The sequence below is a fragment of the Punctularia strigosozonata genome (genome assembly GCF_000264995.1).
Source record: "Punctularia strigosozonata HHB-11173 SS5 unplaced genomic scaffold PUNSTscaffold_1, whole genome shotgun sequence".
Taxonomy (NCBI): domain Eukaryota; kingdom Fungi; phylum Basidiomycota; class Agaricomycetes; order Corticiales; family Punctulariaceae; genus Punctularia; species Punctularia strigosozonata.
In genome coordinates, this window is record NW_006767433.1 from 1,298,775 (window position 1) to 1,319,882 (window position 21,108).

Below are 21,108 nucleotides of genomic sequence, written 5' to 3' on the forward strand. Positions count from 1 at the left end.
GTCGCAACACTCTACTTCCGGTTACCGGCGACAAAAAGTTGAATATACACGCCGATCGCTCACGCATGACACCTCCGCGATCAGATGTTTGACCTATACTTACTCCAGGTGTATTGCTTGAAGTGCAACAGACAGCCGGGATCGATCCAAAGGGAATGGCTGTGGTGCATGGCACTGCAATCATCATGAACGCCATACATTGTGCACTGGAGGATATCAATAAGTCGTGAGGTGCATTGCTTACGAACGCAACTGGCAGTCCTTGCGCGATTGCATGCCGATCTCTGACCAGACGACAGGGCTTCATAAATCATGCCAAGCATTCCGAGGCGTTGCGCTTGTTCTCCCCATTTCGATTCTGGATACTGCAACTTGGTTCATCTGCGTCAACGAGCTTCTGTCACTGCATTGCTGCTGACACTCCGCGCTTGTCCAACATCGAACGAAACTCGCGTTTGCCATGGTTTCTACCTTTCCTGGCCTTGATACGAGCCTGGGCGCTCTGTTCGTTGGCTCGTTTTTCACAACCGCGCTGTGGGGTGCGGGAGTCATTCAGACATTCATTTACTACGCGCACTATCGGGGGGATCACATCCTGCAGAAGGCTTTCGTGAGTTTCCGGCCAAGAATTCCGTGGTCTGCGCCTGATGTGATGACATGTGCCAAGGTCGCGCTACTGTTTCTTTCTGACACGGTTATTTTGCTATTCACGGGACACGCATTGTACCATTACCTGGTCAGCCACTTCGGAGATGATCTGGCGCTCTTGGAAATTGTATGGTACGTACGAGCACACCCTGGTCTTGAACCTTATCTCATAGATGACAATCGTACAGGAGCGTCAAGGCTCAGATTATCATGACATGCACTGTGGTGCCGTCGGTTCAAACTCTATACGCTTATAGATTAGTGAGAGGTGCGCATGTCTAAAACAGCGATGACAATTATCGATGCTGTTGTTAATTTTTCAACAGTCGCCGAATCGCAGCGTCTTCTCCCTATTATCGTTGTGAGCCATGGACAGATATTGGCAAATTATTGGCGACTGAAGCATTTACGGGTAGATAATTATGGTTATCGTGGGATGGGGTACGCGAGTCAACGTTCTTTTGCAATTAAGAAAGCCTTCGCTTACACCTTTCGTTATCCGTTCAAACTAGCTCTTTCGCTAAGTGGGCCTTGTTTTGCTTTGAGTGTATGCTTACCTACACATGACCTGATTCACAGTCACTGCAACAAAATTGTAAGGAGCAGTCATGTCTTGTACATTCATGGAGCATGCAGTAGTTCTCACCCAGCATGATTATAGGGTTCTCTCTGAGACATGGAATTTCCCTCGTGTGAGCACTAACAGCGCATATGTTGTTAAGATGTTTCACTAACCTTACACCATGCATGTCTTATTCATATAGCACATCGCGATCGCAGATTTCACTCAAGAAGTTATCATAGACGTCACGATATCCGCTTCAATAACCTATCACCTGCGTCGGCGGCGCCCTGGATTCAATAGGTACGCGATCCTTTTACGCGATCTTTCAGCATGATCTGACTGAGCTATACGCACTACTGATAACATCTCCCCAGCAATTCATCTATTGTCAATATGCTGTTATTATGGGTGGTCGGCACGGGTGCATTGACGACGTGAGTCATGCTCCACGTCCACTACGATTCGAGCGCTAAAATCACATTTAACCAGTATTTGCGCATGTCTGATGCTGATAACCGTATGTGTTCTCGCCTCTGCATATATTGCGTGCTACATTGAAATTTGCATTCAGTGTGTCACCATGCCACAAAATCTCATCTTCCTCGCGTTCGAGCCGCTGCTCACCAAGTTATACGTGAACAGCGTTCTCGCCATGTGCGTGTCCTCTCGTCGCGTGATCAGAGCGTGCCGCTTGAATATGACATACCCTATGTTTGCAGGTTAAACGTGCGGCAAGGGCTACGAGAGAAAAGTGGCTTGGTGGTACCTGCTGTCTGAAGCTACATATATTCAGCAATCGGGGTCCGAGATGAGACTGCTCGAACTGAAATGCATGTGTTTTTGATAGAGGAGTGTATTAGCTGTATACCTTGTATATGTATGTGTAGATACACGCGCCCCAGTGCGTCGGCCCCGCGCCCACTGGAACCGTGAAACTTCGGGGTATGTGGGCCGTTCCTGTTTAGGGACCTACGCATGTAATCCACCACCACCACCACCACCACTTGTGATGCAATGGCAATGCTCCACGCCATTCAGCGCGTATGAAATGCTTGCTTGTTTGGTTCACCATGCGTCGATTCACAAATCGTCTATATCCATCAAGTTGGTATATACCGCGAAGTACAAAAGAAACGTGCCATAGGACACTATAACGATATTTCCCTAAAGGACTACAATATAACGAAAAAGAGGAAACAAAGGAATACACCCGGCGGGAGTCCTGACGACGCCCGATTAGCAGATATCTAAGTAGACGCGGAGGAGATCCAAAGACAGGCAGGAAGGGGAGCGGACGAGAAGAGGGGGAGTGGGTGTGAAGGGTGTGTCCGAAGCATATACAGCATATCATACGCAAGCGGCAGCAGGATCGCCGTTACGGGTCGTGCATGAACCATAGTCAGTAGTAATGGATATATATCGCGTGTTTGGTGATGTTGTTCATGTCCGGGCACGGTCGGGGGTCTCATGACCAGTCGATCGAGAGTCCACCGGGGACGGGACCGGCCAGACCGATGCCGCGGTCGGCCTCGCGCTTGAGCCACTTGAGTGCGCGGGCGTCGTCGCGGAGGTAGGGCTCGAGCAGCTCGTAGCAGCGGCGGTTGTGGTCCTGGGTACAGCTGTGAGCGACATGCAAAAGTCACAGCGAAGAAAGGGATAATCACCTTGAGCCACTGCTTTTCTTCCTTCGTGAGCATTTTGTCGTTGACCATCCTGGTCTGGATAGGGACGCATGTGAGACGCTCGAAGCCGAGCCATGTGCCGGGGTTAAACTCCCGCTTGGTCTTCATGCGTCTCACGACCAACGCGGACTCGATGCGCATGCCCCAGTGGCCGGCGTTGTCTGCGGAGTCCGATGAGTACGCGCGGAGCCGAAGGGATGCGGACATTAACTTACAGAAGCCGGGTTCGTTGGTGATGACGTGGCCGGGGACGAGAGCGACGTCCGAGGAGAACCCGTGAGGTCCCTCGTGAACATTCAGGAATGAGCCGAACCCGTGTCCGGTGCCATGCTGTAAGCGACAGGGTCAGAGCGCGTCCCGTTGACGATAATCGGATTGCCTTACCAGATAGTTCAAGCCATCCTTCCATAACGCCCTGCGAGCCAGGACGTCGAGAGCAGCACCAGAGGTACCTTCGGGGAAAATCGCGCTGTCGATCGCGATCTGCAGGTGAACAGCAGGCTGTCAGATAGACGCGTGGAAAAGCAACGTGATTGTACGTACATGACCCTGCAGCACACGTGTGTACGCCTCGCACTGCTCGACGGTAGGGCGACCGAAGTGCAATGTGCGAGTGGTGTCGCAGGTTCCGTCCCGGTACTGCCCCCCGGAGTCGCTGCGGAAACGTCATGAGCATACTATCACTAACGAAATGAAAACGTAGGTGGAGATCTACGTACTTGAGGTAAGGCGTCACGTTATCGATCATCCGAGCGGTTTGCTTGGTGGGAGAATAATGAGGTAACGCTACAAGAAACAAGTCAGCGACCGTCCCGAATTGGGGTATACTTGGCATGGACTGAACGTACCGGCATTCGGTCCGGCCGCAGAGATGTTCTCGTAGGCCAATCCCATGAAGTTCTTGTTATGCCTGCGGTATTCCGTCAGGCGGTAACCAGCCTCGTATTCGGTGATGCTATATCCCGAGTTGATCTTGTGCTCGAGCCATGCCATCCACTTGACCTATATGAACGTTGTCAGTGGAGCTGATCGATAGCTGCAGATGAGCGGCGATAACATACGAAGGACGCTCCATCGCGGAGGTACGCGCGGCGCATACCTTCGATCTCCGTCTCGTTCTTCACGGCTTTCATCTCATCCACCTTCGGTGGAGCGACCGTGTACCGGAAGTGGGTGAGCATAAGGGAAATCGCATAGGATGTCGTAGGCGTGATCAACACCTTGAAAGAAAATCACGTCAATAAACAAGATTGGCGGCTTGCTCCAGAGTTACTCACCTTGCCTTCGCCCATTTCTCGGCGGCGAAGGAACGTCCAAAGATCATTGTACTCTCTCCTGGAGACGCCGATGCTCTTGAGGTACTCATCGATGTCCTCATTGACCTTCTGCGGCTCGAGAAAGAGGATCGCATCGGTCAGGCCGACGTAAAGATATGCCTGAAAGACCGGATTGTAGGGCACATCGTTGCCACGAAGGTTCAGGAGGTAAGCTGCGGCCACCGAATGTCAGCCCGATGTTGTCGGCGGACGAGGCGACAGAAATAACGTACCGATGCATGGCAGCGAAGTGATGAGCGTGCCGATGTGCTTCTGCTGCTGGGTTGGCGCCGCTTTCGAGTAAGAAGGCACGGCCGGCGGCTGCGCCTTGATCCACGCGCGCAGCTCGGCCAATTTGTCAGTCGCCTCCCGGCCCGTAAACTCAATGTCTTGGACGTAGACCGGCTCTTTGGAACGCGAGGGCTTGTCTTTCCAGACGAGGTCGACGAGATTTTGCGGCGGGTAGACGAGCTTCGAGTTCTTGCGGGAGAGCAATGTGTTGAGATGCGTCGCTTTCTCGTGTGACAGCATGCGGGCGTCTATGCCGATTCGCGAATCCCTTGCACGGTCCTAGGGAGGCGCATATATTCAATATCACCGGTCAATTGGGCCAAGGGCGGGGATGGACATACCACAATCCAGTCGACCCAGTCCTTGGGTCCATCGGGCGCTCCAGCTGGTATCAAGATCCAGTTGGAGTCTAGCTGCACCTGGGCCTGAAGCCAATAGCGCGAGTCGGTGATCAGGTAGGCGTTTGATCGCGAGACCACAGCCTGTCCGGCCGAGCCAGTGAACCTGTGCATAACTATAAAAATTTTCACGCCGCCGTGAATGGCGAACGCAACTCACCCTGAGACCCATTCGCGTCGTCTATCGCTGAGAGCGACATATTCTGACCCATGAGCGTCTTCGCTGGGTACAACACTGAAAGACACGTCAGGATTACCCACGGCAAGATAGACGGATGACACTCACTAGTAATCCAAGTTATCCTTCTCCATCTGTTTCCTCAATTCTTCCAGTCTACCGCTGGTATCCGGCTTCTCGCGGATAGACTCTCCATCGTTGATCTTTCGTTCGAGGGCAGAGCCGACCAGAGTGCTGCTCGAGTCGGTTTGCCAAAACCCGGGACGCTTGCTGCTAGACTTGGATGACGTCCGGGTGGGCATCGAGGGACGACTGTCGGATGTCTTTCTGCTGGATTTGGAGGACGTCCGGGACGGGGCATCGGGTCGCTGGGATCCACTGGATCCCCCGGAGCGCTGCGAGGCCGTCCTCTCCAAAGACCCGCGCTCGCTGTACTCCGGCTCCATCTGCACAGCCCTGTTCCTGTTGAGCCCGAAGCCTCCCCAGGAGCGCTTCGAGTCGGAACGTTTGACCTCGACAGCCTGGTTCAAAGAGGGCACGTTGTATGACTCGGTGTCGCTCGAGAAAGTGAGCTTCTCGACGTCGGAGGTGAGAGTGGCGGTGGGGGAGAAAGAGCCCTCCCTCTCGTGCTGGGCGATGCGACGAGAGGCATTGCGGCTCAGGACGGCGCGCGAAAGATCCTTCTCGGAGTTTTGGCCCTTCGAGCTCTTGCGGGTGAAGGGGAAGCAGAGCGGCGGTGGTGGCGGGGGCGGCGGGGGAGCCATTGCAATATGAGGCGGGGGGGAGGGGGACCGTACGGTCCGCTCAGGCGGCGGGTATCGTCGTGGTAAGTTGCAGAAGACAAAGTCCGGAGGAGCGTACGTATATCTGGCCGGGATGGGGATGAGCGTGGTAGCGCAAGCTGACCCAGTCGCTTAGTCAGCGGCTCCCAGCCTCAAATCAGCGCCTCGTGCCCGGCCGCTCAGCCCGACTTGCCATCTTCGGGAGGTTTCTGGGCTCTGCTCACCAGCCTCCGCGCGTCTCCTGGCCGGGATCCCTTCGCGGGGCGTCCTCCGCATTTCCAGAACTCATGTAAGAAGGGCGCTCCAAAGGTCAACATTTAATTATCGGAAGCGCAGCAGCAGCAATCTTCAGGGTCCGCGTTCCCGGTCTTCTCATGCCTATCTCGCCACACCGACATACAAAGATGACGCCCAAAACATGCGCTTTGGCGTTCCTGATCACATTGTTGGAGTTAGGGCATCATGTCAGTGCATCCCCACCTTTGAGATGCGGTGGCTAAGCACGACTGCACCCGGAGTGCGCGCTGAGGTCATCCGGTAGATCCTGGAACAGGCTGGTGAACCAAGGATGGTCCGGGATACATCGAGGAACTGACCCGTGACGCCGCTCTGGACCGAGATCCGGTCGAAGACGCAGCATCCTGTACATTCGCCAGAGCGTGGGAGGGCGGTAGTCTGACAATGCCCCCAAGCGTGCCGCTCAGACCTCGAATCCGTACGAGCTTCACGCGAATTATTCTTATCGTGAGGATGGACCACCGCTCGCCCGGGAAGATGCTGGGTGCCCGAGAAGTGCCACGAAGGTCATGGGTTACACGTCCGTCGGAGGACATCGTCCGTGGATCACTCGACAACCCTGAAGCGACTCGATATCACCCAGGACCGCGGGTTGATCTTCTAGGTGGACGATCTGCGAGGCCAATCGCAAACGTGCTGCGCTCGACCAGGCCTGTTCAAGCGCTATCTCGGCCGCCATGGTGGTACATGAGCCATCGATGAGCCTGAGATACCATTACGGAAGGCCGTCGAGGCATCTGCGGTGTTTTTATCAAACCTAGTTTGGGCACGCAGAAGACGGACATGCAAAGGAGCTTAGCTTCTTCAGGTCCGGGGACTCTCATAACATACGCTGCCCCCCCCCCCCCAATGAATGTATAACCTTGGCTTCGCTTCCAAAACATAGGCCGCCTTCGTCGACGCCGGCTGACCTGCTCCGAAGGTCATAGAATGTGCCCTAGGCGCGCCATGGCACGCCACCCCTTTCTTTGTCCAACGCCCGAGAAGGGGTAGGGCGGAATTTCCCGCTGATATGATGGGCGTGTTTGCAGTGTCCTGGCCGGCCTTGCGTGCTGCGTTCCCTAAAGAACGGTCAGAAGTCCTATCAGGAGCGGAAAGATCCACTCTCGGTCGAACGCGAACACGCCGCCATGCATGAAGATAGGGTTCCCCGGTGTCTACTGGCTGCGGATATTTACCACACCGATGGCGCGCGGACCATCCGTTCGACATGAATTTGACGCACGAAGGCGGGTCGCATTGAAACAGCTGTTTGATCGTACTGCAGATGCAATACAGAAAGAATACAATTGCCTGGTGCCCACCACGCGCTCAGTTACAACCGCCCATCGGAATACCAGTAGTGAACGCACATTTTTACACAAGTCCGTCCGCGCGATACTTCTTGCACGCATTTTTGTCTCTTCGAGAAAGTCAACATGGTCGCTGGCGACGGTCCAGACGATGCCCGAAGACCATCGCGAGGGTGCTTCACAACACGATGTACAATCTCTCACCGTTGTGGAATCCATGTCCCATCGGCATGTCTATCGCCATGCCAGTCCCGAACAGGTGCAGCAACTTAGTCGGAAATATCACCGCCAGGCATGCGCTTGTGCATCTGGTTTGTCCATGAGTGATTGCCGTCGAAACAGGTCAGTCTAATGGTCACGCCACAGCCGCCGCCGATCTACCACTGGAATATGAAACTTCTTGCCGGGCTGTATGGGACGACCTGGTCATATAAAGCAAGCAGAAGCAGCGCTAATCCCGCACAGAGCGCGCCCACTCGTATCTCTGCGAGGTTTCATAGACCGCCAGAAGGTGCCATCTTCGCCCTCGCCGAGGCACAATGGACGAAGCGGCCGCTCCTGGTATCCGGCGGGACAGCCTTCGTGCGACATAGTCTAAACTCGGGCTTCCCCCGCGCCGCTCATATGCGCCGGCGATTGCGGACATTCTTTCCGCAATATAGTCTAAAAATCGGGCATCCCCGCGGCAGTCCGACGCACCGCTTGTGGCGGCGGTATGCATGGCTGGCGGGCACGACGTCCCTGTCCGCTATCGACTGGGGCAATGGATGTCGTGCCGACGGCCCACGTACAAATTCGATGTTGACAGGGCGGGCAACGTGCACACCCTCGGCGGCGCATAGCGAGGTACGGAATCACGGGTCGCGCCAGCACCTGGTCCATCACGAGCAATAGATCGAGTTCATAGGACGATAGATTGAACATCGCACCCAAGTTCTCTGTGTCAAGTACACGCCGTGCGTCGTACCGGACCATATGGCGCCGGCTCCATTCCGCGGCACCCCGGAACGGACGATTGCACGCCCCGTACGGGCATGTGTATCATGAAGCAGCCTCGCCCGTGTTTTGTGTCGTCGGCGCCGTTTTCCGCCGCCGCTTTCTCTTTCTCCCCTCGCCCTCTGTCTCCCTGCTCGGAACGTCGTCGCGATGATCCCCGTCCTCCGCATGTTTTCGTTTCTCTCCCACATGTCGTTCTTCATGCGCGGTTTTCGGTTTCGTCGCTTTAGCATTCGCACCCTCGCCCTCTATCTTCGCCTTCTTCTTCTTCACGCTGAGCGGGTTCGGGCCCTTGGGCCCCTTGCGCTTCTTGCGAGGCGGGCCTTCCGGGGCTGGCTCTAGCTTGGAAGTCGAAGCGACCTTTGCCAGCTCCGGCTCGGCTGCGTGCAATGTCTGTTCTTCATTCTGCGATAGGCAACAGGAACACGTTCGTCAGTAGACTGGGTCCGGCCTAATGTCGGCGAGAGGAGCAGCGCACCGCTTGTTTGACTTCAAGCGTCGCGTCGCTCGGAGGCTCGAGGATCATCACCGATCGATTGATATGCACGATGGGGACGCCCGGGACGGCGCGCAGCCGTGCACGGAGGGGCTGGGACTGCGTCGCGATGACGTAGCGGTGCTTGTTTGTGTCGCCTGCGCTGAAGATGAGGTGCAAGGACACCCGATGTAGAAGTGATCGCGCTTACCGACGACGCTGGCGAGGCACTCGTCGCCGGGGATGGCTTCGCGGTGATTGCACTTTCTCCGCTCGAAAGACTTGGCCAGGTCCACGGCGGGTTGTTGGGACTTCCCTTGGAGATAGAGTTCGTGTATGCAGCATTGCGTGATCACTGCAAACGAGCTTCATTGTCAGAGTGCTCCACTCAGCCAACTTTTTTTTAAAAAAAGGGTGGACCGAACCGAGACTCACTCAGCTTCACCGTGCCTTGTAGCACAACACTGAGCTGCTTCGGGACATCGGTATTGAGGCTTAGAGCAGTCTTGCAGAATTCGGAGTCCACTGTCTCATTCCATGAGATGACCATTCGCGAGATGTACGTTGGCGTTACTTGCCTAGCACTTGGTACGGTTGACGGAAGCCGAATACCAAATGATAGGTATGCATGAGCTTCCGATATGTCTTTGCTCGTTTTTGTCGCATTTCTATAACCCTTCCCGCGCCTATTCACCAAAAAGCAGAGGTATCACTCGAGTGAGCTGGGCACGGTAGTTGAAGGACTTCGCAAGGGCTACTGACAGTTACCTGAGGATTTCAGGTTCAGGAGGATAGGCCACGTGGTGTATTCAATGTATCGGTGCCCAAGTTCAAGTTGGGAGTATTCATATGGTCCGCGCACTTCGTTCTGTATACTCTTCGACGTCCAGCTATATCAACTTCAACGAGGTGTTGACAGCAATACTAGACATCACGCTGCTCGGAATGACTTGGTACTACACGACTTTGCCAAAGAAATGGTTCTACGCCGAACAACGTATACGAAAGCAGCTTCCGGATACTTGTCCTGCGATTTATGAAATCCGCAACTCGCGATGAACCATGGAACAGCTAATGTTATGATGCCCATTGTTGTGATAGTTTACATGGCTCGCAACTGGTCATGTACTTCGGGAGATTGAACGATCACATGGTCGTGACCGGCAATATGGCAATGTAGCTGCAAATGTCGAGGATCTAGAAAAGTGTCGTCTCCGAAAATGAGCTTCAGCTCCTTCGATTCCTCGCATCTAGTGGCGACGAGGAGTTCTAGTGCCGGGACCAGAAGTTGGCTAGGTACGTCGTCGATGGTGATATAGATACGTCGCAACCTTGGGAGCAGGGGGGAAGAAGTCGCCCGCTCCTTCACAAGAAGTGGGATTACGCTCTCGCAAGTCATGGCGTTGTCGAGCCGAAGCTCCACGGCAGCCTCGCAATGCTGAAGGACAGGTGAGAGGGCCTCTTCTGGGTCAAAGTCTTCACGGTCCTCCACTTCGATGTTGAGCACCTCGAGGCTGCCCAGCTGTAAGGTGCGGAATACATTCAACATGGGTGCTGCGTCCCGCACTGTTAGACGAAGGGGATCCGCCGAATCCGTCAAAGAAACCGTGAAACTGCACAAGTCAGGGTAGTCGAAGTACCACAAGTATCCCACAGAGGGGCCATTGTCGTGACATGTACAGTGTCGGTGCAGGAAGGTTTTGAGCCGCCAGGAATCACTTTCATCAGGATCGAAGAAGTCGAATAACAATTGAGTGGTGGGAGGGACTGTGATATACTGCAGGGCGTAGGAGATGCGCCATCCTGCAGCGGTCATGTCCATTATTTTCAGGTGGTTCAACGTTGCGATCTGTAGAGGTGCTGCTTCCTCCCGCGCTAATGGACGGTTGACTGATCCACTTGCCTCTGCCTCCGCGTCTGCGATTTTGAGGATTTGCAGCAAAGGCATCAACGCCAGCGCATCAACCAAACATCTCCCGTTTGGTAAGATGTCGCCGGGCATACGGATCTCAAGGCTGGTCAAGCTTTGAACAACCGAGGGAGAGCACAACGTTTCCCATTCCAGTGCTACGTTGTTGATCGCAAGCCGCTGCAAGTGTGGGGCGAAACGACCCAAGAAGGTCTCCGGAAGCAGGCCTACCAAGTCTCCTGATGCTGAAAGTGAACAATCGACAAGGAGTGGGGCTCTGCGAGAGAGATACTGCGCATTCAGGAAGAAGGTTGATGGTAAAGCGTGTAGATGAAGCATCTTCGTGCGCGGCAGGTGTGCTAGAACCGCCGTTACGTCCGCCTCAGGTAATCGCAACGTTCGGTTCGACCGCAGAATCCGCGTAGTAGTGCGGAGCGTTGACTCCTTCGATCTTGCTAGGAACACCTCGGTCAGGCCCGGTGCAGCCCGTGGCACATCCGTCCATAAATTGGCGGTCTGCAAAGCACGCTCGCGCCAATCTCTGCATACGTGGCTGAAGACGTGACTCTTCGGAAACTGGCGGTCGGTATGGAGGTAAGGAGTGCAGTAGAGAAAGATCAAAGATAGAATTTCTGCGGGAAGCACGGATATTGGAGCTAGTCGGTTGCGACGTTCTCGAAGGGAGCGCACTTGTTCAAGCAACGTGTCGATTTCTTGGTCAATCCTTTGCCGAGCATCGAGGATAGAGGTATGACACCGAGCGTTATCGTTGCGCGAGTCGCAACTTGAGAGGAGATCATCCGTCATTGCTCTATATGCAGGTGAAAACTCGAGCCAAACTCACGTATGCGCGTACATGAACTCACAACCAAGCAGTCGTGACAGTGAAGCACCGGTACTGGTGGGCCTGACTTCAACGGAACAAGCGTCGCCTGACAGGAGGGGTGCTCACAGAGGCTGTTCGACAGGATGTTCTTCTACTTCACCGCGACAGTATGTCGGCGTGGTTGTTGGCGACGAGCCTGAGAGACGCATTAGTGGCGGCTGGCAGGCATGTGATACACTGAATGTGGGCATCTTACTCTGTCACCACTGACAGAAGACCGTCTGCTGTATACACTCACTCGAATGTTCAGGTCTTTTGTTTCCGCCTGCCTGCTGAGGTGTGTCTTGTGCTCGGACAAGGGAGTGTAATGGCTCAGATGGATACAGCTTTGTAGGCTCAGCTCTTGCCATAGACATCACCGGCAGGATCAACTGGAATGACGTCTGCCCGGGTGCGCCGTTGTATCTACTCCTCACAAGGAGGCCATCCACTCACGCTCATCTCCTGGCAGACATCGCTGCCCTCGGTCACGCAAAAGCTGTACTAGACGACGGATATACCCACTACGGTGGCATCACGCGAGATGGACACTTCACCATGTACGTCCCCACCCAGCCGCATCACCATGCCTTACCGAGCGATCTCTCGATCACAGACCGAACGTAGAACCGGGAACATACCTCCTATCCATATTAGCTCATGACCATGCATTTGACAAGGTACGCGAACCACCGAAACACCGGGTCCGCTCTCCTTCCTTTACTCATTCACGAATCTCAGCTGCGCATCGACGTCCCCGCCGCAGACGGGTCCGAGTCGCTGCCCGAAGTGCGCCCCTACATCCCGGGCACGGTCATTTCCAACTCGGCCGCGTCGCTCGCGTCGGTGCCGCTTCTCGCTTACCCGCCCACGCTCGCCGCCAAGCGGCGGAACGACTACTTCGTCGAGCGCGAGAGCTTCAACTTGGTCGGCATGTTCCAGAACCCGATGATGATGATGATGGCCGCCGCCGGGGTCCTCATGCTCGCTACACCGTACCTCATGGTGAGCACACATGCGCACTTTCCAGTGGGTGGGGAACTGGACGTTTGTTGACGTCGTGCATTCAGAAAAACATGGACCCCGACTCGCTGAAAGAGTTCAACGAGCGCCAAGCCCAAGTTGCGAATATCCAGAGTTCGTTGCACAGCGGGGACATCAGGGGAGGGTGAGTTCGGCGCTATTTTTTCGGCGTATTCCGCAAGTGCCGACATTGGAATAGATTGTCCGCTCTCATGGATGTGGGCGGCGCCGGCGCGAAAGGACCAGAATCCGCACCTGCCAACCCCGGCGTGAAGAGCAGGCCCGGCAAGGGCAAGCGTAAATAGACGAGGGAGCTGTATAGTACATATTCTACAATGCTATGGATACAGGAGGTTGCGATCGCAGAATTGCTGATCGACTATGTGTCCAGGCGAGATATGGGCTGGATCCGATCCCCAAGCTACCTTCCCCTTCCAGAACGGAGCCTCTGTTCAGCATTCACTGAGGTTGGACGGGGCCTGTGATAGATTGAGGACTGGACACTCCGTTCGGCGCTTCCTTGCTGATCTGCGTTTTACCGTACTCGAGCGCACGCCGCAGGACGGCGTTTCTGACGGATTGATTCTGTCAGCGGCGCGGGCGGGGCGTTGCCCAGAATATAGGCAGTGGCGCACGAACCTCTGTTTATACTGTGCAAGCAGTGCATGGACGTTGCTGAAATCAGAATGCGACGTCTCCAAATTTACCCTTGAGACGCGGAAGATGGAATGCCAGTTAGAGAGAGACAGTACTATGAGTACATATCATCAGATTCGAGCGGGAGTATAACAGACCTGTCGTCACCGGCTGCGGCCTGGGTCGTCTCGATGATGTACATCTTGTCGTTCTCCTGCGCCTCCCCCGCGCCGGGCGCATCGGCGACCTTGACGCCCGTCACGGCGAGCGAAGACGAGATGCTCTTCACGCCCGGGTTGATGGGGTCCGCCGGGTCGTAGTCGAGTATGAGCACCTGCTCGTCCGGGTGGCGCGGGAGGAGCATCATCGGCGAGTCGTCCGCATAGTTGTATTCTATCGCTGGGTGCGAGAACGAGGAGACTGTTGCTGAGGAGCCTGCGGCCGGGGCCGTCGGATGCGAGACGAGGATGTAGCACGGTGGTTGGCCGTTGGAAGCCATTTGGGCCCCAGGATCTGATGGGCGGCGACTGTCTCAGTGTTTGGCCAGCCTCTCTGCTCGCCGTTCCAGGCTCTTTTCTCGTCAACCGCGACGATGAACAGACACCAGAGGCGATGCCGCACCAGCCAACGTTGGGCTGATTGCTTGTTCCGTTCGCCATCACCCCGCCCATTCGGTTCCATGCCCCGTGAAATCACCGACTGTGGTCGCCCCTGGTCGCCCTGGGTTGGTCGCCCTCGAAACGCGTGATGGTCTCATGAGACTCAAATAGCCCAGCGCCTCTTCTCTCCACTTCAATTATATCTTTCTCCTGGCGTGTTCCGTGTTCATCTTGCTGCTGCTGCTTGTGCTCTAGGTCTCCCGGATAGCGTACTCGAATCTGCGCCGACCAGCGCGCATACACTCATTCTCGCCACTTTCTTTTATTGTTGCTAATATCATCTCGACATGACCCGTCTCTCGCCGCTCCTCACTATTGGTGTTGTCCTCGCTGCTGTCCAGGGTGGACTGGCTGGCCCAGCCTGCGCGAGTCGGAAGTGGGCCTCGCAGGAGGAATGCATCTTAGCGTGCAGTGGGCGCTGGGGATGGCCGGGTAGCGCGATGGGTAGCGACCCTTGGGGGGTGGTGATGAAGCCGTCCTCGGATGATGACATGGACGCGATTGCGTCGAAGGCTTGCGGAGCGACGGTCGCGCCTACATCGTCAGTGTTTAGCTTTATAACGTACGGACGTTGCTTGCTTAATTACAGAAGCAGATCCTCCGCGGCTCCTTCGTCTACCAGTCTTGTGCAGAACGTTGCACCCGACCCAACCTCGCTCCTCCTCGCGACCACCACCTCCGCGTCTTCCTCCGTGCTCTCCACCTCCAGCACGCTCTCGAGCTCTTCCCTTTCTAGCTCCTCTTCCTCCCGTGCCTCGTCTTCCTCGAGTTCTTCCGCAGCTCCTTCGAAGACGAGCAGTACGTTCTCTTCCGTCAAAACGAACCACGCGATCGCAACGCATTCCACAGCGTCTTTCACGCCCAAAGAGACGCCGACCACCACCTCTAGCACGCACAAGGAAACGCCGACCACCACCTCCACCCCGCCACCGGCTCCCACCACCACCAAGCCGCCGCACACGACCGCCGCGCCGACGACATCGAAGGCCGAGCCGACCTCGTCCGCGAGCTCCAACTCCGGCGGCTCTTCCAGCTCGGGCGGCTCCGTCTCCGCCGCGGAACAACAGGAGTACCTGGACGCGCACAACTCGATCCGCGCCCAGCACGGCGCATCCGCGCTCACCTGGGACGATACCCTCGAGGCCGCCGCGCAAAAGTGGGCGAACAACTGCGTGTTCAAGCACTCCGGAGGTACCCTCGGTCCGTTCGGCGGTACGTAAACAAAAGTTAACCCACTCCGTTCTACACATTACTCTCTCTGCCTGTTTGGGCGGGGGGGGGGGGGTGTATATGCGTCGTTCCTTGCATCGTGTGCTCAACGAGTATGTTTCCACAGAAAACCTGGCTGCGGGAACCGGAGACGGCTACACCATCACCTCCGCCGTCAAGTCGTGGACGGACGAAGTCTGTAAGTCACCCCCGCGTCCTATTTTTGTACGATCGCACGCATGCTAAGGATCCCAATTTCATCTTTCCTCCAGCTCAATACGACCCCAACAACCCACAGCCCAGCCACTTCACCCAAGTGGTCTGGAAGGCGTCCACCAAGGTCGGCTGCGCGCACGCGGACTGCAGCGGCATCTTCTCTGCCAGTTTCGGAGTGCGTATTTAGTTTTTATTCTTATTATTATTATTATTATCATTTCCTTCTTCCTTCCCTCCCCCATCTATAAACGCTCATGCTCCTCTCCTCCGTCCCTGCAGAAAGCCCACTTCCACGTCTGCGAATACCAGGTGCAGGGCAACGTCATCGGTCAATTTGCGTGCGTCTCCCCCCCTCCTTCTCGCTTCTCCCATACGCTCGGTGTACTGACGTAAAGTGCAGTCAGCAGGTACAGGCCTGAAACGGGCGTGTCGCCTTCTCGTTCATGTAGCATAAATTTACCCCCACCCCGTTCGCCTTCCGCGGAGCATCTGCGATGCCGCTCGCCCTGTTCCTTATATACCCTACACTGTATCCATGAAATCTACGCGTTTCGGCGCTACTCGTTAGTGGAATGGACCGAAGGTAAAAATGCAGGGTCTGTTTGCTGTCGTCCCCATTCATACTCATAACTGCAGCGAGAGTGGGAGATGCGCGTTATGCGTTCGAGATATTTAGTTAATTACTACTATGCTACAATGATGGCCGTTCGTTCTGGAAGGGATCTGTACTGTAATGATGCGATGCTACTAGGCGGCGGTACGCTGTAACCGTAAAGGGGACGGATGAGCGGAGGCAGTTGGGACATGCGATGGAAGAACCAAACGTTAATGCGAATGCGAGAGAGCCAATAACTTATATATCGATATCAGAAACGTTACCAAGTCCTCGATTAGCCGGGCGCGATTGTCCGAGGCGCAGCCAAATATTACTTTGTATCCAAGCGCAGAGAGCAATGTCCTATCTTCGAACTTTGGAATACAATTTCATCCTTGATGTTGGGGATACAGTCGTCGTCGCTGTTGTCGTCACTGCGGTTCGATACCGCCCGGCGCAGGATTTGGGGGCTCAGCCCTGTCATCATACAGCGTGAACTTGTCGCGCCACCTATCCAGAATCTGCAACCGACGAACTACGTATGACGTATCATCAGACTCGCAAATCTACGATCGAGGTGATCAGACTCACTGTAGTCGGTGCGAACATGCTCGTCTGCGCTCTCGTCGTCAGAGTCCACAAGTGGGTCGGTCGTCGCGATGATATGCCACGCATCTGTTACCAGAGAAATGAGCCGCCAGTCCCCAGCAGGTACGTAGATTCATGGACGACACACGTTGCAGCATCGTCCTGGGAGGAGGTGGCGGCGCATACTGCACCGGCACCGGCACGTTGTACGGCACAGCGGGCACGCCTCGAGATTGGCGCGATGACCGTTGACGCCGAATGCCCGGCCTTGACGGCGCATGATGCGAATGCCCGTGTGCTTTCCGTTCCCGCTCGACGTAGGCATTATCCTGAGCATCCATCACGGGCTCCACCGGCTCCCTCTTCGCCACGACCTCGGGCGGAGCACCGTAAAACCGCTCTTCGTCATATTCGTCGCCCGAGATGGATGCATATCCCGAAACCGCTCCTGGCGGCAGGGCATCCTGTGACGTCGGCGTGGACATACCGGCCGTTGGCGCCGTCGCGCGACCCTTCGACGACGGGCCCGCCTCACCTCTCGGGCGCAGATCGAGATTCTCAGGCGTAAAACCGCGATACGAGTTGCGCTGCCGCTTCGGCTTAGGCGGAGACGGTATCGGGGAGGATGCCTGCGCGCTGAGCCGACGCGCAGCCTCGGCGGATAGCGCCTCCAAACCCGTCAGCGGCGGCTGCTCGTCGGGCTCGTCGGGAACAGGCGCCTTGCGCTTACCCCTCCCCCTCCCGGCACCGCCGCCACGACCTCCCCGACGTGAAGGCTTGCCTGCACCGTCGCCAGCGACGCTCCCGCTGCGGCTCGCGATGCTGATGCTTGCGCTCGCGGTGTCGAGCTCACCGTCGTCGACCGTGCTCGCGCCGTCGCCGAGCACGCTCTCGTCATCCTCCGCACCGCCACGCGCAGGCTTGCCCGGCAGCTCGCCCTTTTCTCGGAAGAGCCGCCGCTTTTCCGCCATATCCGCACCCATACGTTGCTCGTCCTCCGGGTCAACGTTCTCGGCCGCGGCTTCCGAGGCGGAAAGCGGGGCGAGCGGCGGGCATGCACGCGTGCCTGGGTCGTCGAACGGATTCGGCACGTTCGGCGTGCGGTAGGATTGGAGGTAGTGCCAGCAGAGCCAGAGGAAGACGCGCGCGCGCGAGGCGGAGGAGAGCGGGATGGGGGTGAAGAGATCTAGAAAATCGTATTGGGTGCCAGGCGTAAAGTGCAATTGGGCGACGGACTAGCGGCAAGGTGTCAGCGGGTTCATTAATGTGGCGCGTATAGTCAACAATTTAGGCTTACGGGTGAGTTGTTGGCAAGTACGAAGACGAGGTTGACGATGCTTGTGACATGTTTGCCGGATTTCTGTGGATAGTGAGGGGATGATCGGGGTGATGTCGGTGACGGCGCGCTTACCTCAAGAGCGACTATGTCGGCGAGGGTGCTCGGAGGAGCCAGCTGTTCCGTTTCGGAAATGGCGGCTTTGAGTATATTCTTGATCCGCGGAGCGTCCTGAAGGTTCCCACCCGAGTCGTGCTGCATCAGCGCGGGCACGGGATGATACGAGCGCAAGTTGGTACGCGACTCCGGGACGACTGGCCTTAGCTGTCAACGGCAAACGAGCGTAGATCGAGGCGAGGCGACTCACAGCAGGCGGTGGTGTTGATACGCCCCACGTTGGCGAGTAAGGCTATTTTTGCAAAGTCAGTGGCAAAGCCGGGGCTCTCCTTCATCCGGTCTTTAAGCACGCGCGACGTGCGAGGGCTGGTGAAGAGCGCATTGACGTAGAGATCGCGGAAGGTAACGGGTGATCCTGCGGAGCGGCCGTCGAGGGTGGGATGGGGGTCGACGAAGGCGGCGGGGGCGGCGGGGTCGAAGATGAGGGCGAGGAGGTCGTACTGGATGTCGGCGCGGGTGAAGGGGGTGCCGTCGGGGTGACGGAGTGCGAAGCCCTTGCGATGGGCGACGGTGAGGAGGTTGGCGGGATGGCTGGGCGCTGCCTTCCGGGGCTTGCTCACTGCGGAGGACGACGTGCTCATGGGTGTCGGAGTGAGCCCGGAGATGGAGCGACTGTCACATCGGTTCGGCGGACGGGAAGCGTCATGGTCTTGGAGTCGCAGGCCACGTGACGCCGACGCCGGCCACCCATGCAGCCTGCACGTGATCCGAGAAGCACCCTGTCAAGAATAGGACGGAGGACATCAGCAGCGTCGCGGGGCGCACAGATGGACTGGCTCTTTCGCTTTCACCGACGTCGGGCGGATGCTGGTCGTCCTGGTCTTGCCCCTTTGACATGTTTCTGCTCCTTTTATTTTCTTTATGCGCTTTCCTCGCGCTCTCTTCCGCCCAGGCGAGCCCTAATGTCACTGCCGGCAACAGTGTGACGGACACGGAGACGATCCCGGCCAGCGGCCCTTCCGTGCACCTCTCCGAGACCGACCACTGGTCATGGTCTACGTCCAACAGCGCCGTATTTACCGCTGTGTCCGACGACCCGAACGCAAGTTTTGACGTGATACTACCTCGTATGTTGCGCCTAGTACTTGCTTGCATTTCTGCTAACACGACGATCGCGCAGTCAATACAACGTCGCTCTCGGTGCTGGGTCCACCTCCAGCGCCCGGGGCTACTTATGGCGTTTGCGTAGACTGTCAGACCAATAGCTCCGCTGAATTCCAGACGGTCACCATTTCCAACACCACCACGGATGCCCAGAACCAGACGACCCTCTTCTCCCTCCCGGTGGACCCCTCCACCAACCACACGCTTCTCGTCGTCAACATGGCCGCGACTCCCATCGCCTGGAGCTCCATTAAGGCTAACGTCTTAGCCGCCGAAGGTGCCCACCATCTCCCCATCTTCCGATCGCGCGATGCTAACAGCCGCCCTGATACGGTAGATGGCAGCAGCAGCACAGGATCTGGGCAAACAGGCGGTCCCCTCTCTCCCGCACCCGGCGGGGGCAACGATCCTTCCACAACCGCCACCTCGGGAGATGCCACCACTACCCCCGCCCAAACCCAAACGGGAACTGGCGACGGAAGCGGGAGCGGAACCGGAACCGGACAGCCCACAAGCACCGCTCCGAACACATCAGGTGCCGCACAGCCCACCACGCCCGCCGGCGGTCCTACGACGGGCGCTTCTCCGACCCAATCCGGCAACCCGGGTGCCTCGAATCCATCTGGTTCGCCTGGTACTACCGCAGGCGTGACTTCAACGGGCACTGGTGCTGGGGCGACGAACGGTAGCTCGAACCCGACAGGTACAGCTACTAATGGAGGCGGCAACCAGAATCCTACGGGCACCGATGGCACCAGTGCTAGCCCTACAGGTACAGGCGCCAATGGACAACCCACAGGCACCAACGGTACAGGTTCTCCGACTGGATCTAACGGCACCGGGACCAACGGCGGATCCAATCCTACCAGCACTGGCGCAGCCGGTACCGGTGGCGGATCAACGCCTACCTCTTCCGGTGCAGGTGGATCGACCACGTCTTCGGCTTCGTCGTCAACTCACAGCGGGGGAAACGGGTCCGGAAACGGCTCAGGTTCAGGCAAGGGTGGGAACGGCTCAGGAGGCGGATCTTCCCCCGACAAAAGTGACAACAACGGCGGCGGTGGCGGTGGCGGCCTCTCCAAAGGCGCTCTCGCGGGCATCATCGTCGCCGCCGTCCTCCTGCTCGTCTTGCTCCCGCTCGCCATCATCGCCTTCGTCCTCTACCGCCGCCGCCGCCAACGCCAAAACCAGCTCACGCGCGTGTCCTCCGCCACCGACTCGGAAATGGCGCACCCGACGCCGTCCAACGCCTCCCTTCTCGCCGCCGTGAGCCGCATCGGCAGCGCCTCGTCCGTCTCCCCTCCTCCTCCGGCGATGTCCTACGGCACGATGAGCGAAACCGGCGGCGCGCCGCCGAGCGTCCGGAGCAGCTTCGGGCCTTCCTCGGCCTACGGCTACGCGCGCTCGGTCACGGCCTCCCCGCCTACGCGCACTATCACCCCGAGCCCCGTCGGCACCAAAGGGCGCACGATACCCTTTATCACGCGCTCCGTCAAGCCGCTCAGCGCGCGCCAAGCCGCTGACCGTGAGTCGTTCGAAAGCCCCGGAGGGGAAGACCTTGGCCTCCTCGCGCCTCCGCAGCCCCCGCCCGCTGCGATAGGATACGATATGCCGAGAGCTATCTGAGCTGTAACGCACGGACCTGACTTCTATTCATTACGGACAATCGCATTCATTGACATTGCACTCGTTTGCTCCCCGGCGGATCGGAGCACCTTGTTATATTTATAATTTCGTTATTCGACCTTCTATAGAGTAGATCGCCACTGTAGCCCTCAAAGCACCCACGTTCGTTAGGGAGTACGTATCCCATGTAGCCAGAGCCACCCAACTCAGATAATACAATCAGTGCTCGGAAATTCCGCACAGTCCATTATTCGTTGATACATGCACACACGAGATAGTAAGTATGTCAGAGGAAAGGCCCGAAA

General features: G+C 56.9%; 9 protein-coding genes across 9 annotated transcripts; 3 read left to right on the top strand and 6 right to left on the bottom strand.

Moving 5' to 3' along the window:
- Positions 1-2,678: 2,678 nt before the first annotated feature.
- PUNSTDRAFT_57357 (Creatinase/aminopeptidase) lies at positions 2,679-5,212 on the bottom strand (the record flags this gene model as incomplete). Its single annotated transcript, XM_007378373.1, has 14 exons — positions 2,679-2,822; positions 2,878-3,056; positions 3,111-3,225; positions 3,280-3,378; positions 3,439-3,550; positions 3,615-3,681; positions 3,744-3,897; positions 3,957-4,115; positions 4,173-4,384; positions 4,445-4,484; positions 4,524-4,781; positions 4,847-5,006; positions 5,061-5,135; positions 5,187-5,212. The coding sequence occupies 14 exons, from the start codon at positions 5,210-5,212 to the stop codon at positions 2,679-2,681; spliced, it is 1,800 nt and encodes a 599-aa protein (XP_007378435.1).
- A 1,083-nt stretch (positions 5,213-6,295) lies between these two features.
- Positions 6,296-6,858, bottom strand: PUNSTDRAFT_117269 (uncharacterized protein). The gene has a single exon (XM_007378374.1). It carries the CDS (start codon positions 6,691-6,693, stop codon positions 6,391-6,393), a length of 303 nt encoding a protein of 100 aa, XP_007378436.1. The 5' UTR covers positions 6,694-6,858; the 3' UTR covers positions 6,296-6,390.
- Positions 6,859-7,952: 1,094 nt separating this feature from the next.
- PUNSTDRAFT_117270 (PIN domain-like protein) lies at positions 7,953-9,619 on the bottom strand. Its single transcript, XM_007378375.1, has 5 exons — positions 9,499-9,619; positions 9,356-9,445; positions 9,132-9,275; positions 8,924-9,078; positions 7,953-8,850 (listed from the first exon to the last, which is right to left on the bottom strand). Exons 1-5 carry the CDS (start codon positions 9,584-9,586, stop codon positions 8,491-8,493), a joined length of 837 nt encoding a protein of 278 aa, XP_007378437.1. The 5' UTR covers positions 9,587-9,619; the 3' UTR covers positions 7,953-8,490.
- A 1,216-nt stretch (positions 9,620-10,835) lies between these two features.
- PUNSTDRAFT_58374 (uncharacterized protein) lies at positions 10,836-11,636 on the bottom strand (the record flags this gene model as incomplete). The annotated part of the gene is made up of 2 exons (XM_007378376.1): positions 10,836-11,284; positions 11,396-11,636. Coding segments are annotated over 2 exons (690 nt in total), but the record flags the coding sequence as incomplete, so codon positions are not given.
- Positions 11,637-11,957: 321 nt separating this feature from the next.
- Positions 11,958-13,022, top strand: PUNSTDRAFT_129200 (uncharacterized protein; the record flags this gene model as incomplete). The annotated part of the gene is made up of 7 exons (XM_007378377.1): positions 11,958-11,992; positions 12,042-12,106; positions 12,167-12,254; positions 12,311-12,374; positions 12,436-12,699; positions 12,765-12,862; positions 12,917-13,022. 7 exons carry the CDS (start codon positions 11,958-11,960, stop codon positions 13,020-13,022), a joined length of 720 nt encoding a protein of 239 aa, XP_007378439.1.
- A 430-nt stretch (positions 13,023-13,452) lies between these two features.
- On the bottom strand, positions 13,453-13,852 carry PUNSTDRAFT_41077 (uncharacterized protein; the record flags this gene model as incomplete). The annotated part of the gene is made up of 2 exons (XM_007378378.1): positions 13,453-13,468; positions 13,512-13,852. The coding sequence occupies 2 exons, from the start codon at positions 13,850-13,852 to the stop codon at positions 13,453-13,455; spliced, it is 357 nt and encodes a 118-aa protein (XP_007378440.1).
- A 1,227-nt stretch (positions 13,853-15,079) lies between these two features.
- Positions 15,080-15,830, top strand: PUNSTDRAFT_59036 (PR-1-like protein; the record flags this gene model as incomplete). Its single annotated transcript, XM_007378379.1, has 4 exons — positions 15,080-15,224; positions 15,349-15,416; positions 15,520-15,612; positions 15,717-15,830. Coding segments are annotated over 4 exons (420 nt in total), but the record flags the coding sequence as incomplete, so codon positions are not given.
- Positions 15,831-16,080: 250 nt separating this feature from the next.
- Positions 16,081-18,687, bottom strand: PUNSTDRAFT_48473 (uncharacterized protein). Its single transcript, XM_007378380.1, has 6 exons — positions 18,264-18,687; positions 18,032-18,210; positions 17,918-17,980; positions 16,769-17,855; positions 16,624-16,707; positions 16,081-16,567 (listed from the first exon to the last, which is right to left on the bottom strand). Exons 1-6 carry the CDS (start codon positions 18,652-18,654, stop codon positions 16,464-16,466), a joined length of 1,908 nt encoding a protein of 635 aa, XP_007378442.1. The 5' UTR covers positions 18,655-18,687; the 3' UTR covers positions 16,081-16,463.
- A 187-nt stretch (positions 18,688-18,874) lies between these two features.
- On the top strand, positions 18,875-21,020 carry PUNSTDRAFT_48474 (uncharacterized protein). The gene is made up of 3 exons (XM_007378381.1): positions 18,875-19,140; positions 19,194-19,454; positions 19,515-21,020. Exons 1-3 carry the CDS (start codon positions 18,909-18,911, stop codon positions 20,801-20,803), a joined length of 1,782 nt encoding a protein of 593 aa, XP_007378443.1. The 5' UTR covers positions 18,875-18,908; the 3' UTR covers positions 20,804-21,020.
- Positions 21,021-21,108: the final 88 nt, after the last annotated feature.

Excerpts from the sequence above, each read along its gene's own strand:
- PUNSTDRAFT_117269 (XM_007378374.1), bottom strand. The coding sequence starts at position 6,693 with ATGTCCTCCGACGGACGTGTAACCCATGACCTTCGTGGCACTTCTCGG.
- PUNSTDRAFT_117270 (XM_007378375.1), bottom strand. The coding sequence starts at position 9,586 with ATGCGACAAAAACGAGCAAAGACATATCGGAAGCTCATGCATACCTAT. Across the intron at positions 9,446-9,498 it reads TCAACCGTACCAAGTGCTAG|TGGACTCCGAATTCTGCAAG; the intron begins GCAAGTAACGCC and ends GGAATGAGACAG. Across the intron at positions 9,079-9,131 it reads GTGCCTCGCCAGCGTCGTCG|GCGACACAAACAAGCACCGC; the intron begins GTAAGCGCGATC and ends TCTTCAGCGCAG.
- PUNSTDRAFT_48473 (XM_007378380.1), bottom strand. The coding sequence starts at position 18,654 with ATGAGCACGTCGTCCTCCGCAGTGAGCAAGCCCCGGAAGGCAGCGCCC. Across the intron at positions 16,708-16,768 it reads TCCCAGGACGATGCTGCAAC|ATGCGTGGCATATCATCGCG; the intron begins GTGTGTCGTCCA and ends CTCTGGTAACAG. Across the intron at positions 16,568-16,623 it reads GCATGTTCGCACCGACTACA|TTCGTCGGTTGCAGATTCTG; the intron begins GTGAGTCTGATC and ends CGTCATACGTAG.
- PUNSTDRAFT_48474 (XM_007378381.1), top strand. The coding sequence starts at position 18,909 with ATGTTTCTGCTCCTTTTATTTTCTTTATGCGCTTTCCTCGCGCTCTCT. Across the intron at positions 19,141-19,193 it reads TTTTGACGTGATACTACCTC|TCAATACAACGTCGCTCTCG; the intron begins GTATGTTGCGCC and ends ACGATCGCGCAG. Across the intron at positions 19,455-19,514 it reads TAACGTCTTAGCCGCCGAAG|ATGGCAGCAGCAGCACAGGA; the intron begins GTGCCCACCATC and ends CTGATACGGTAG.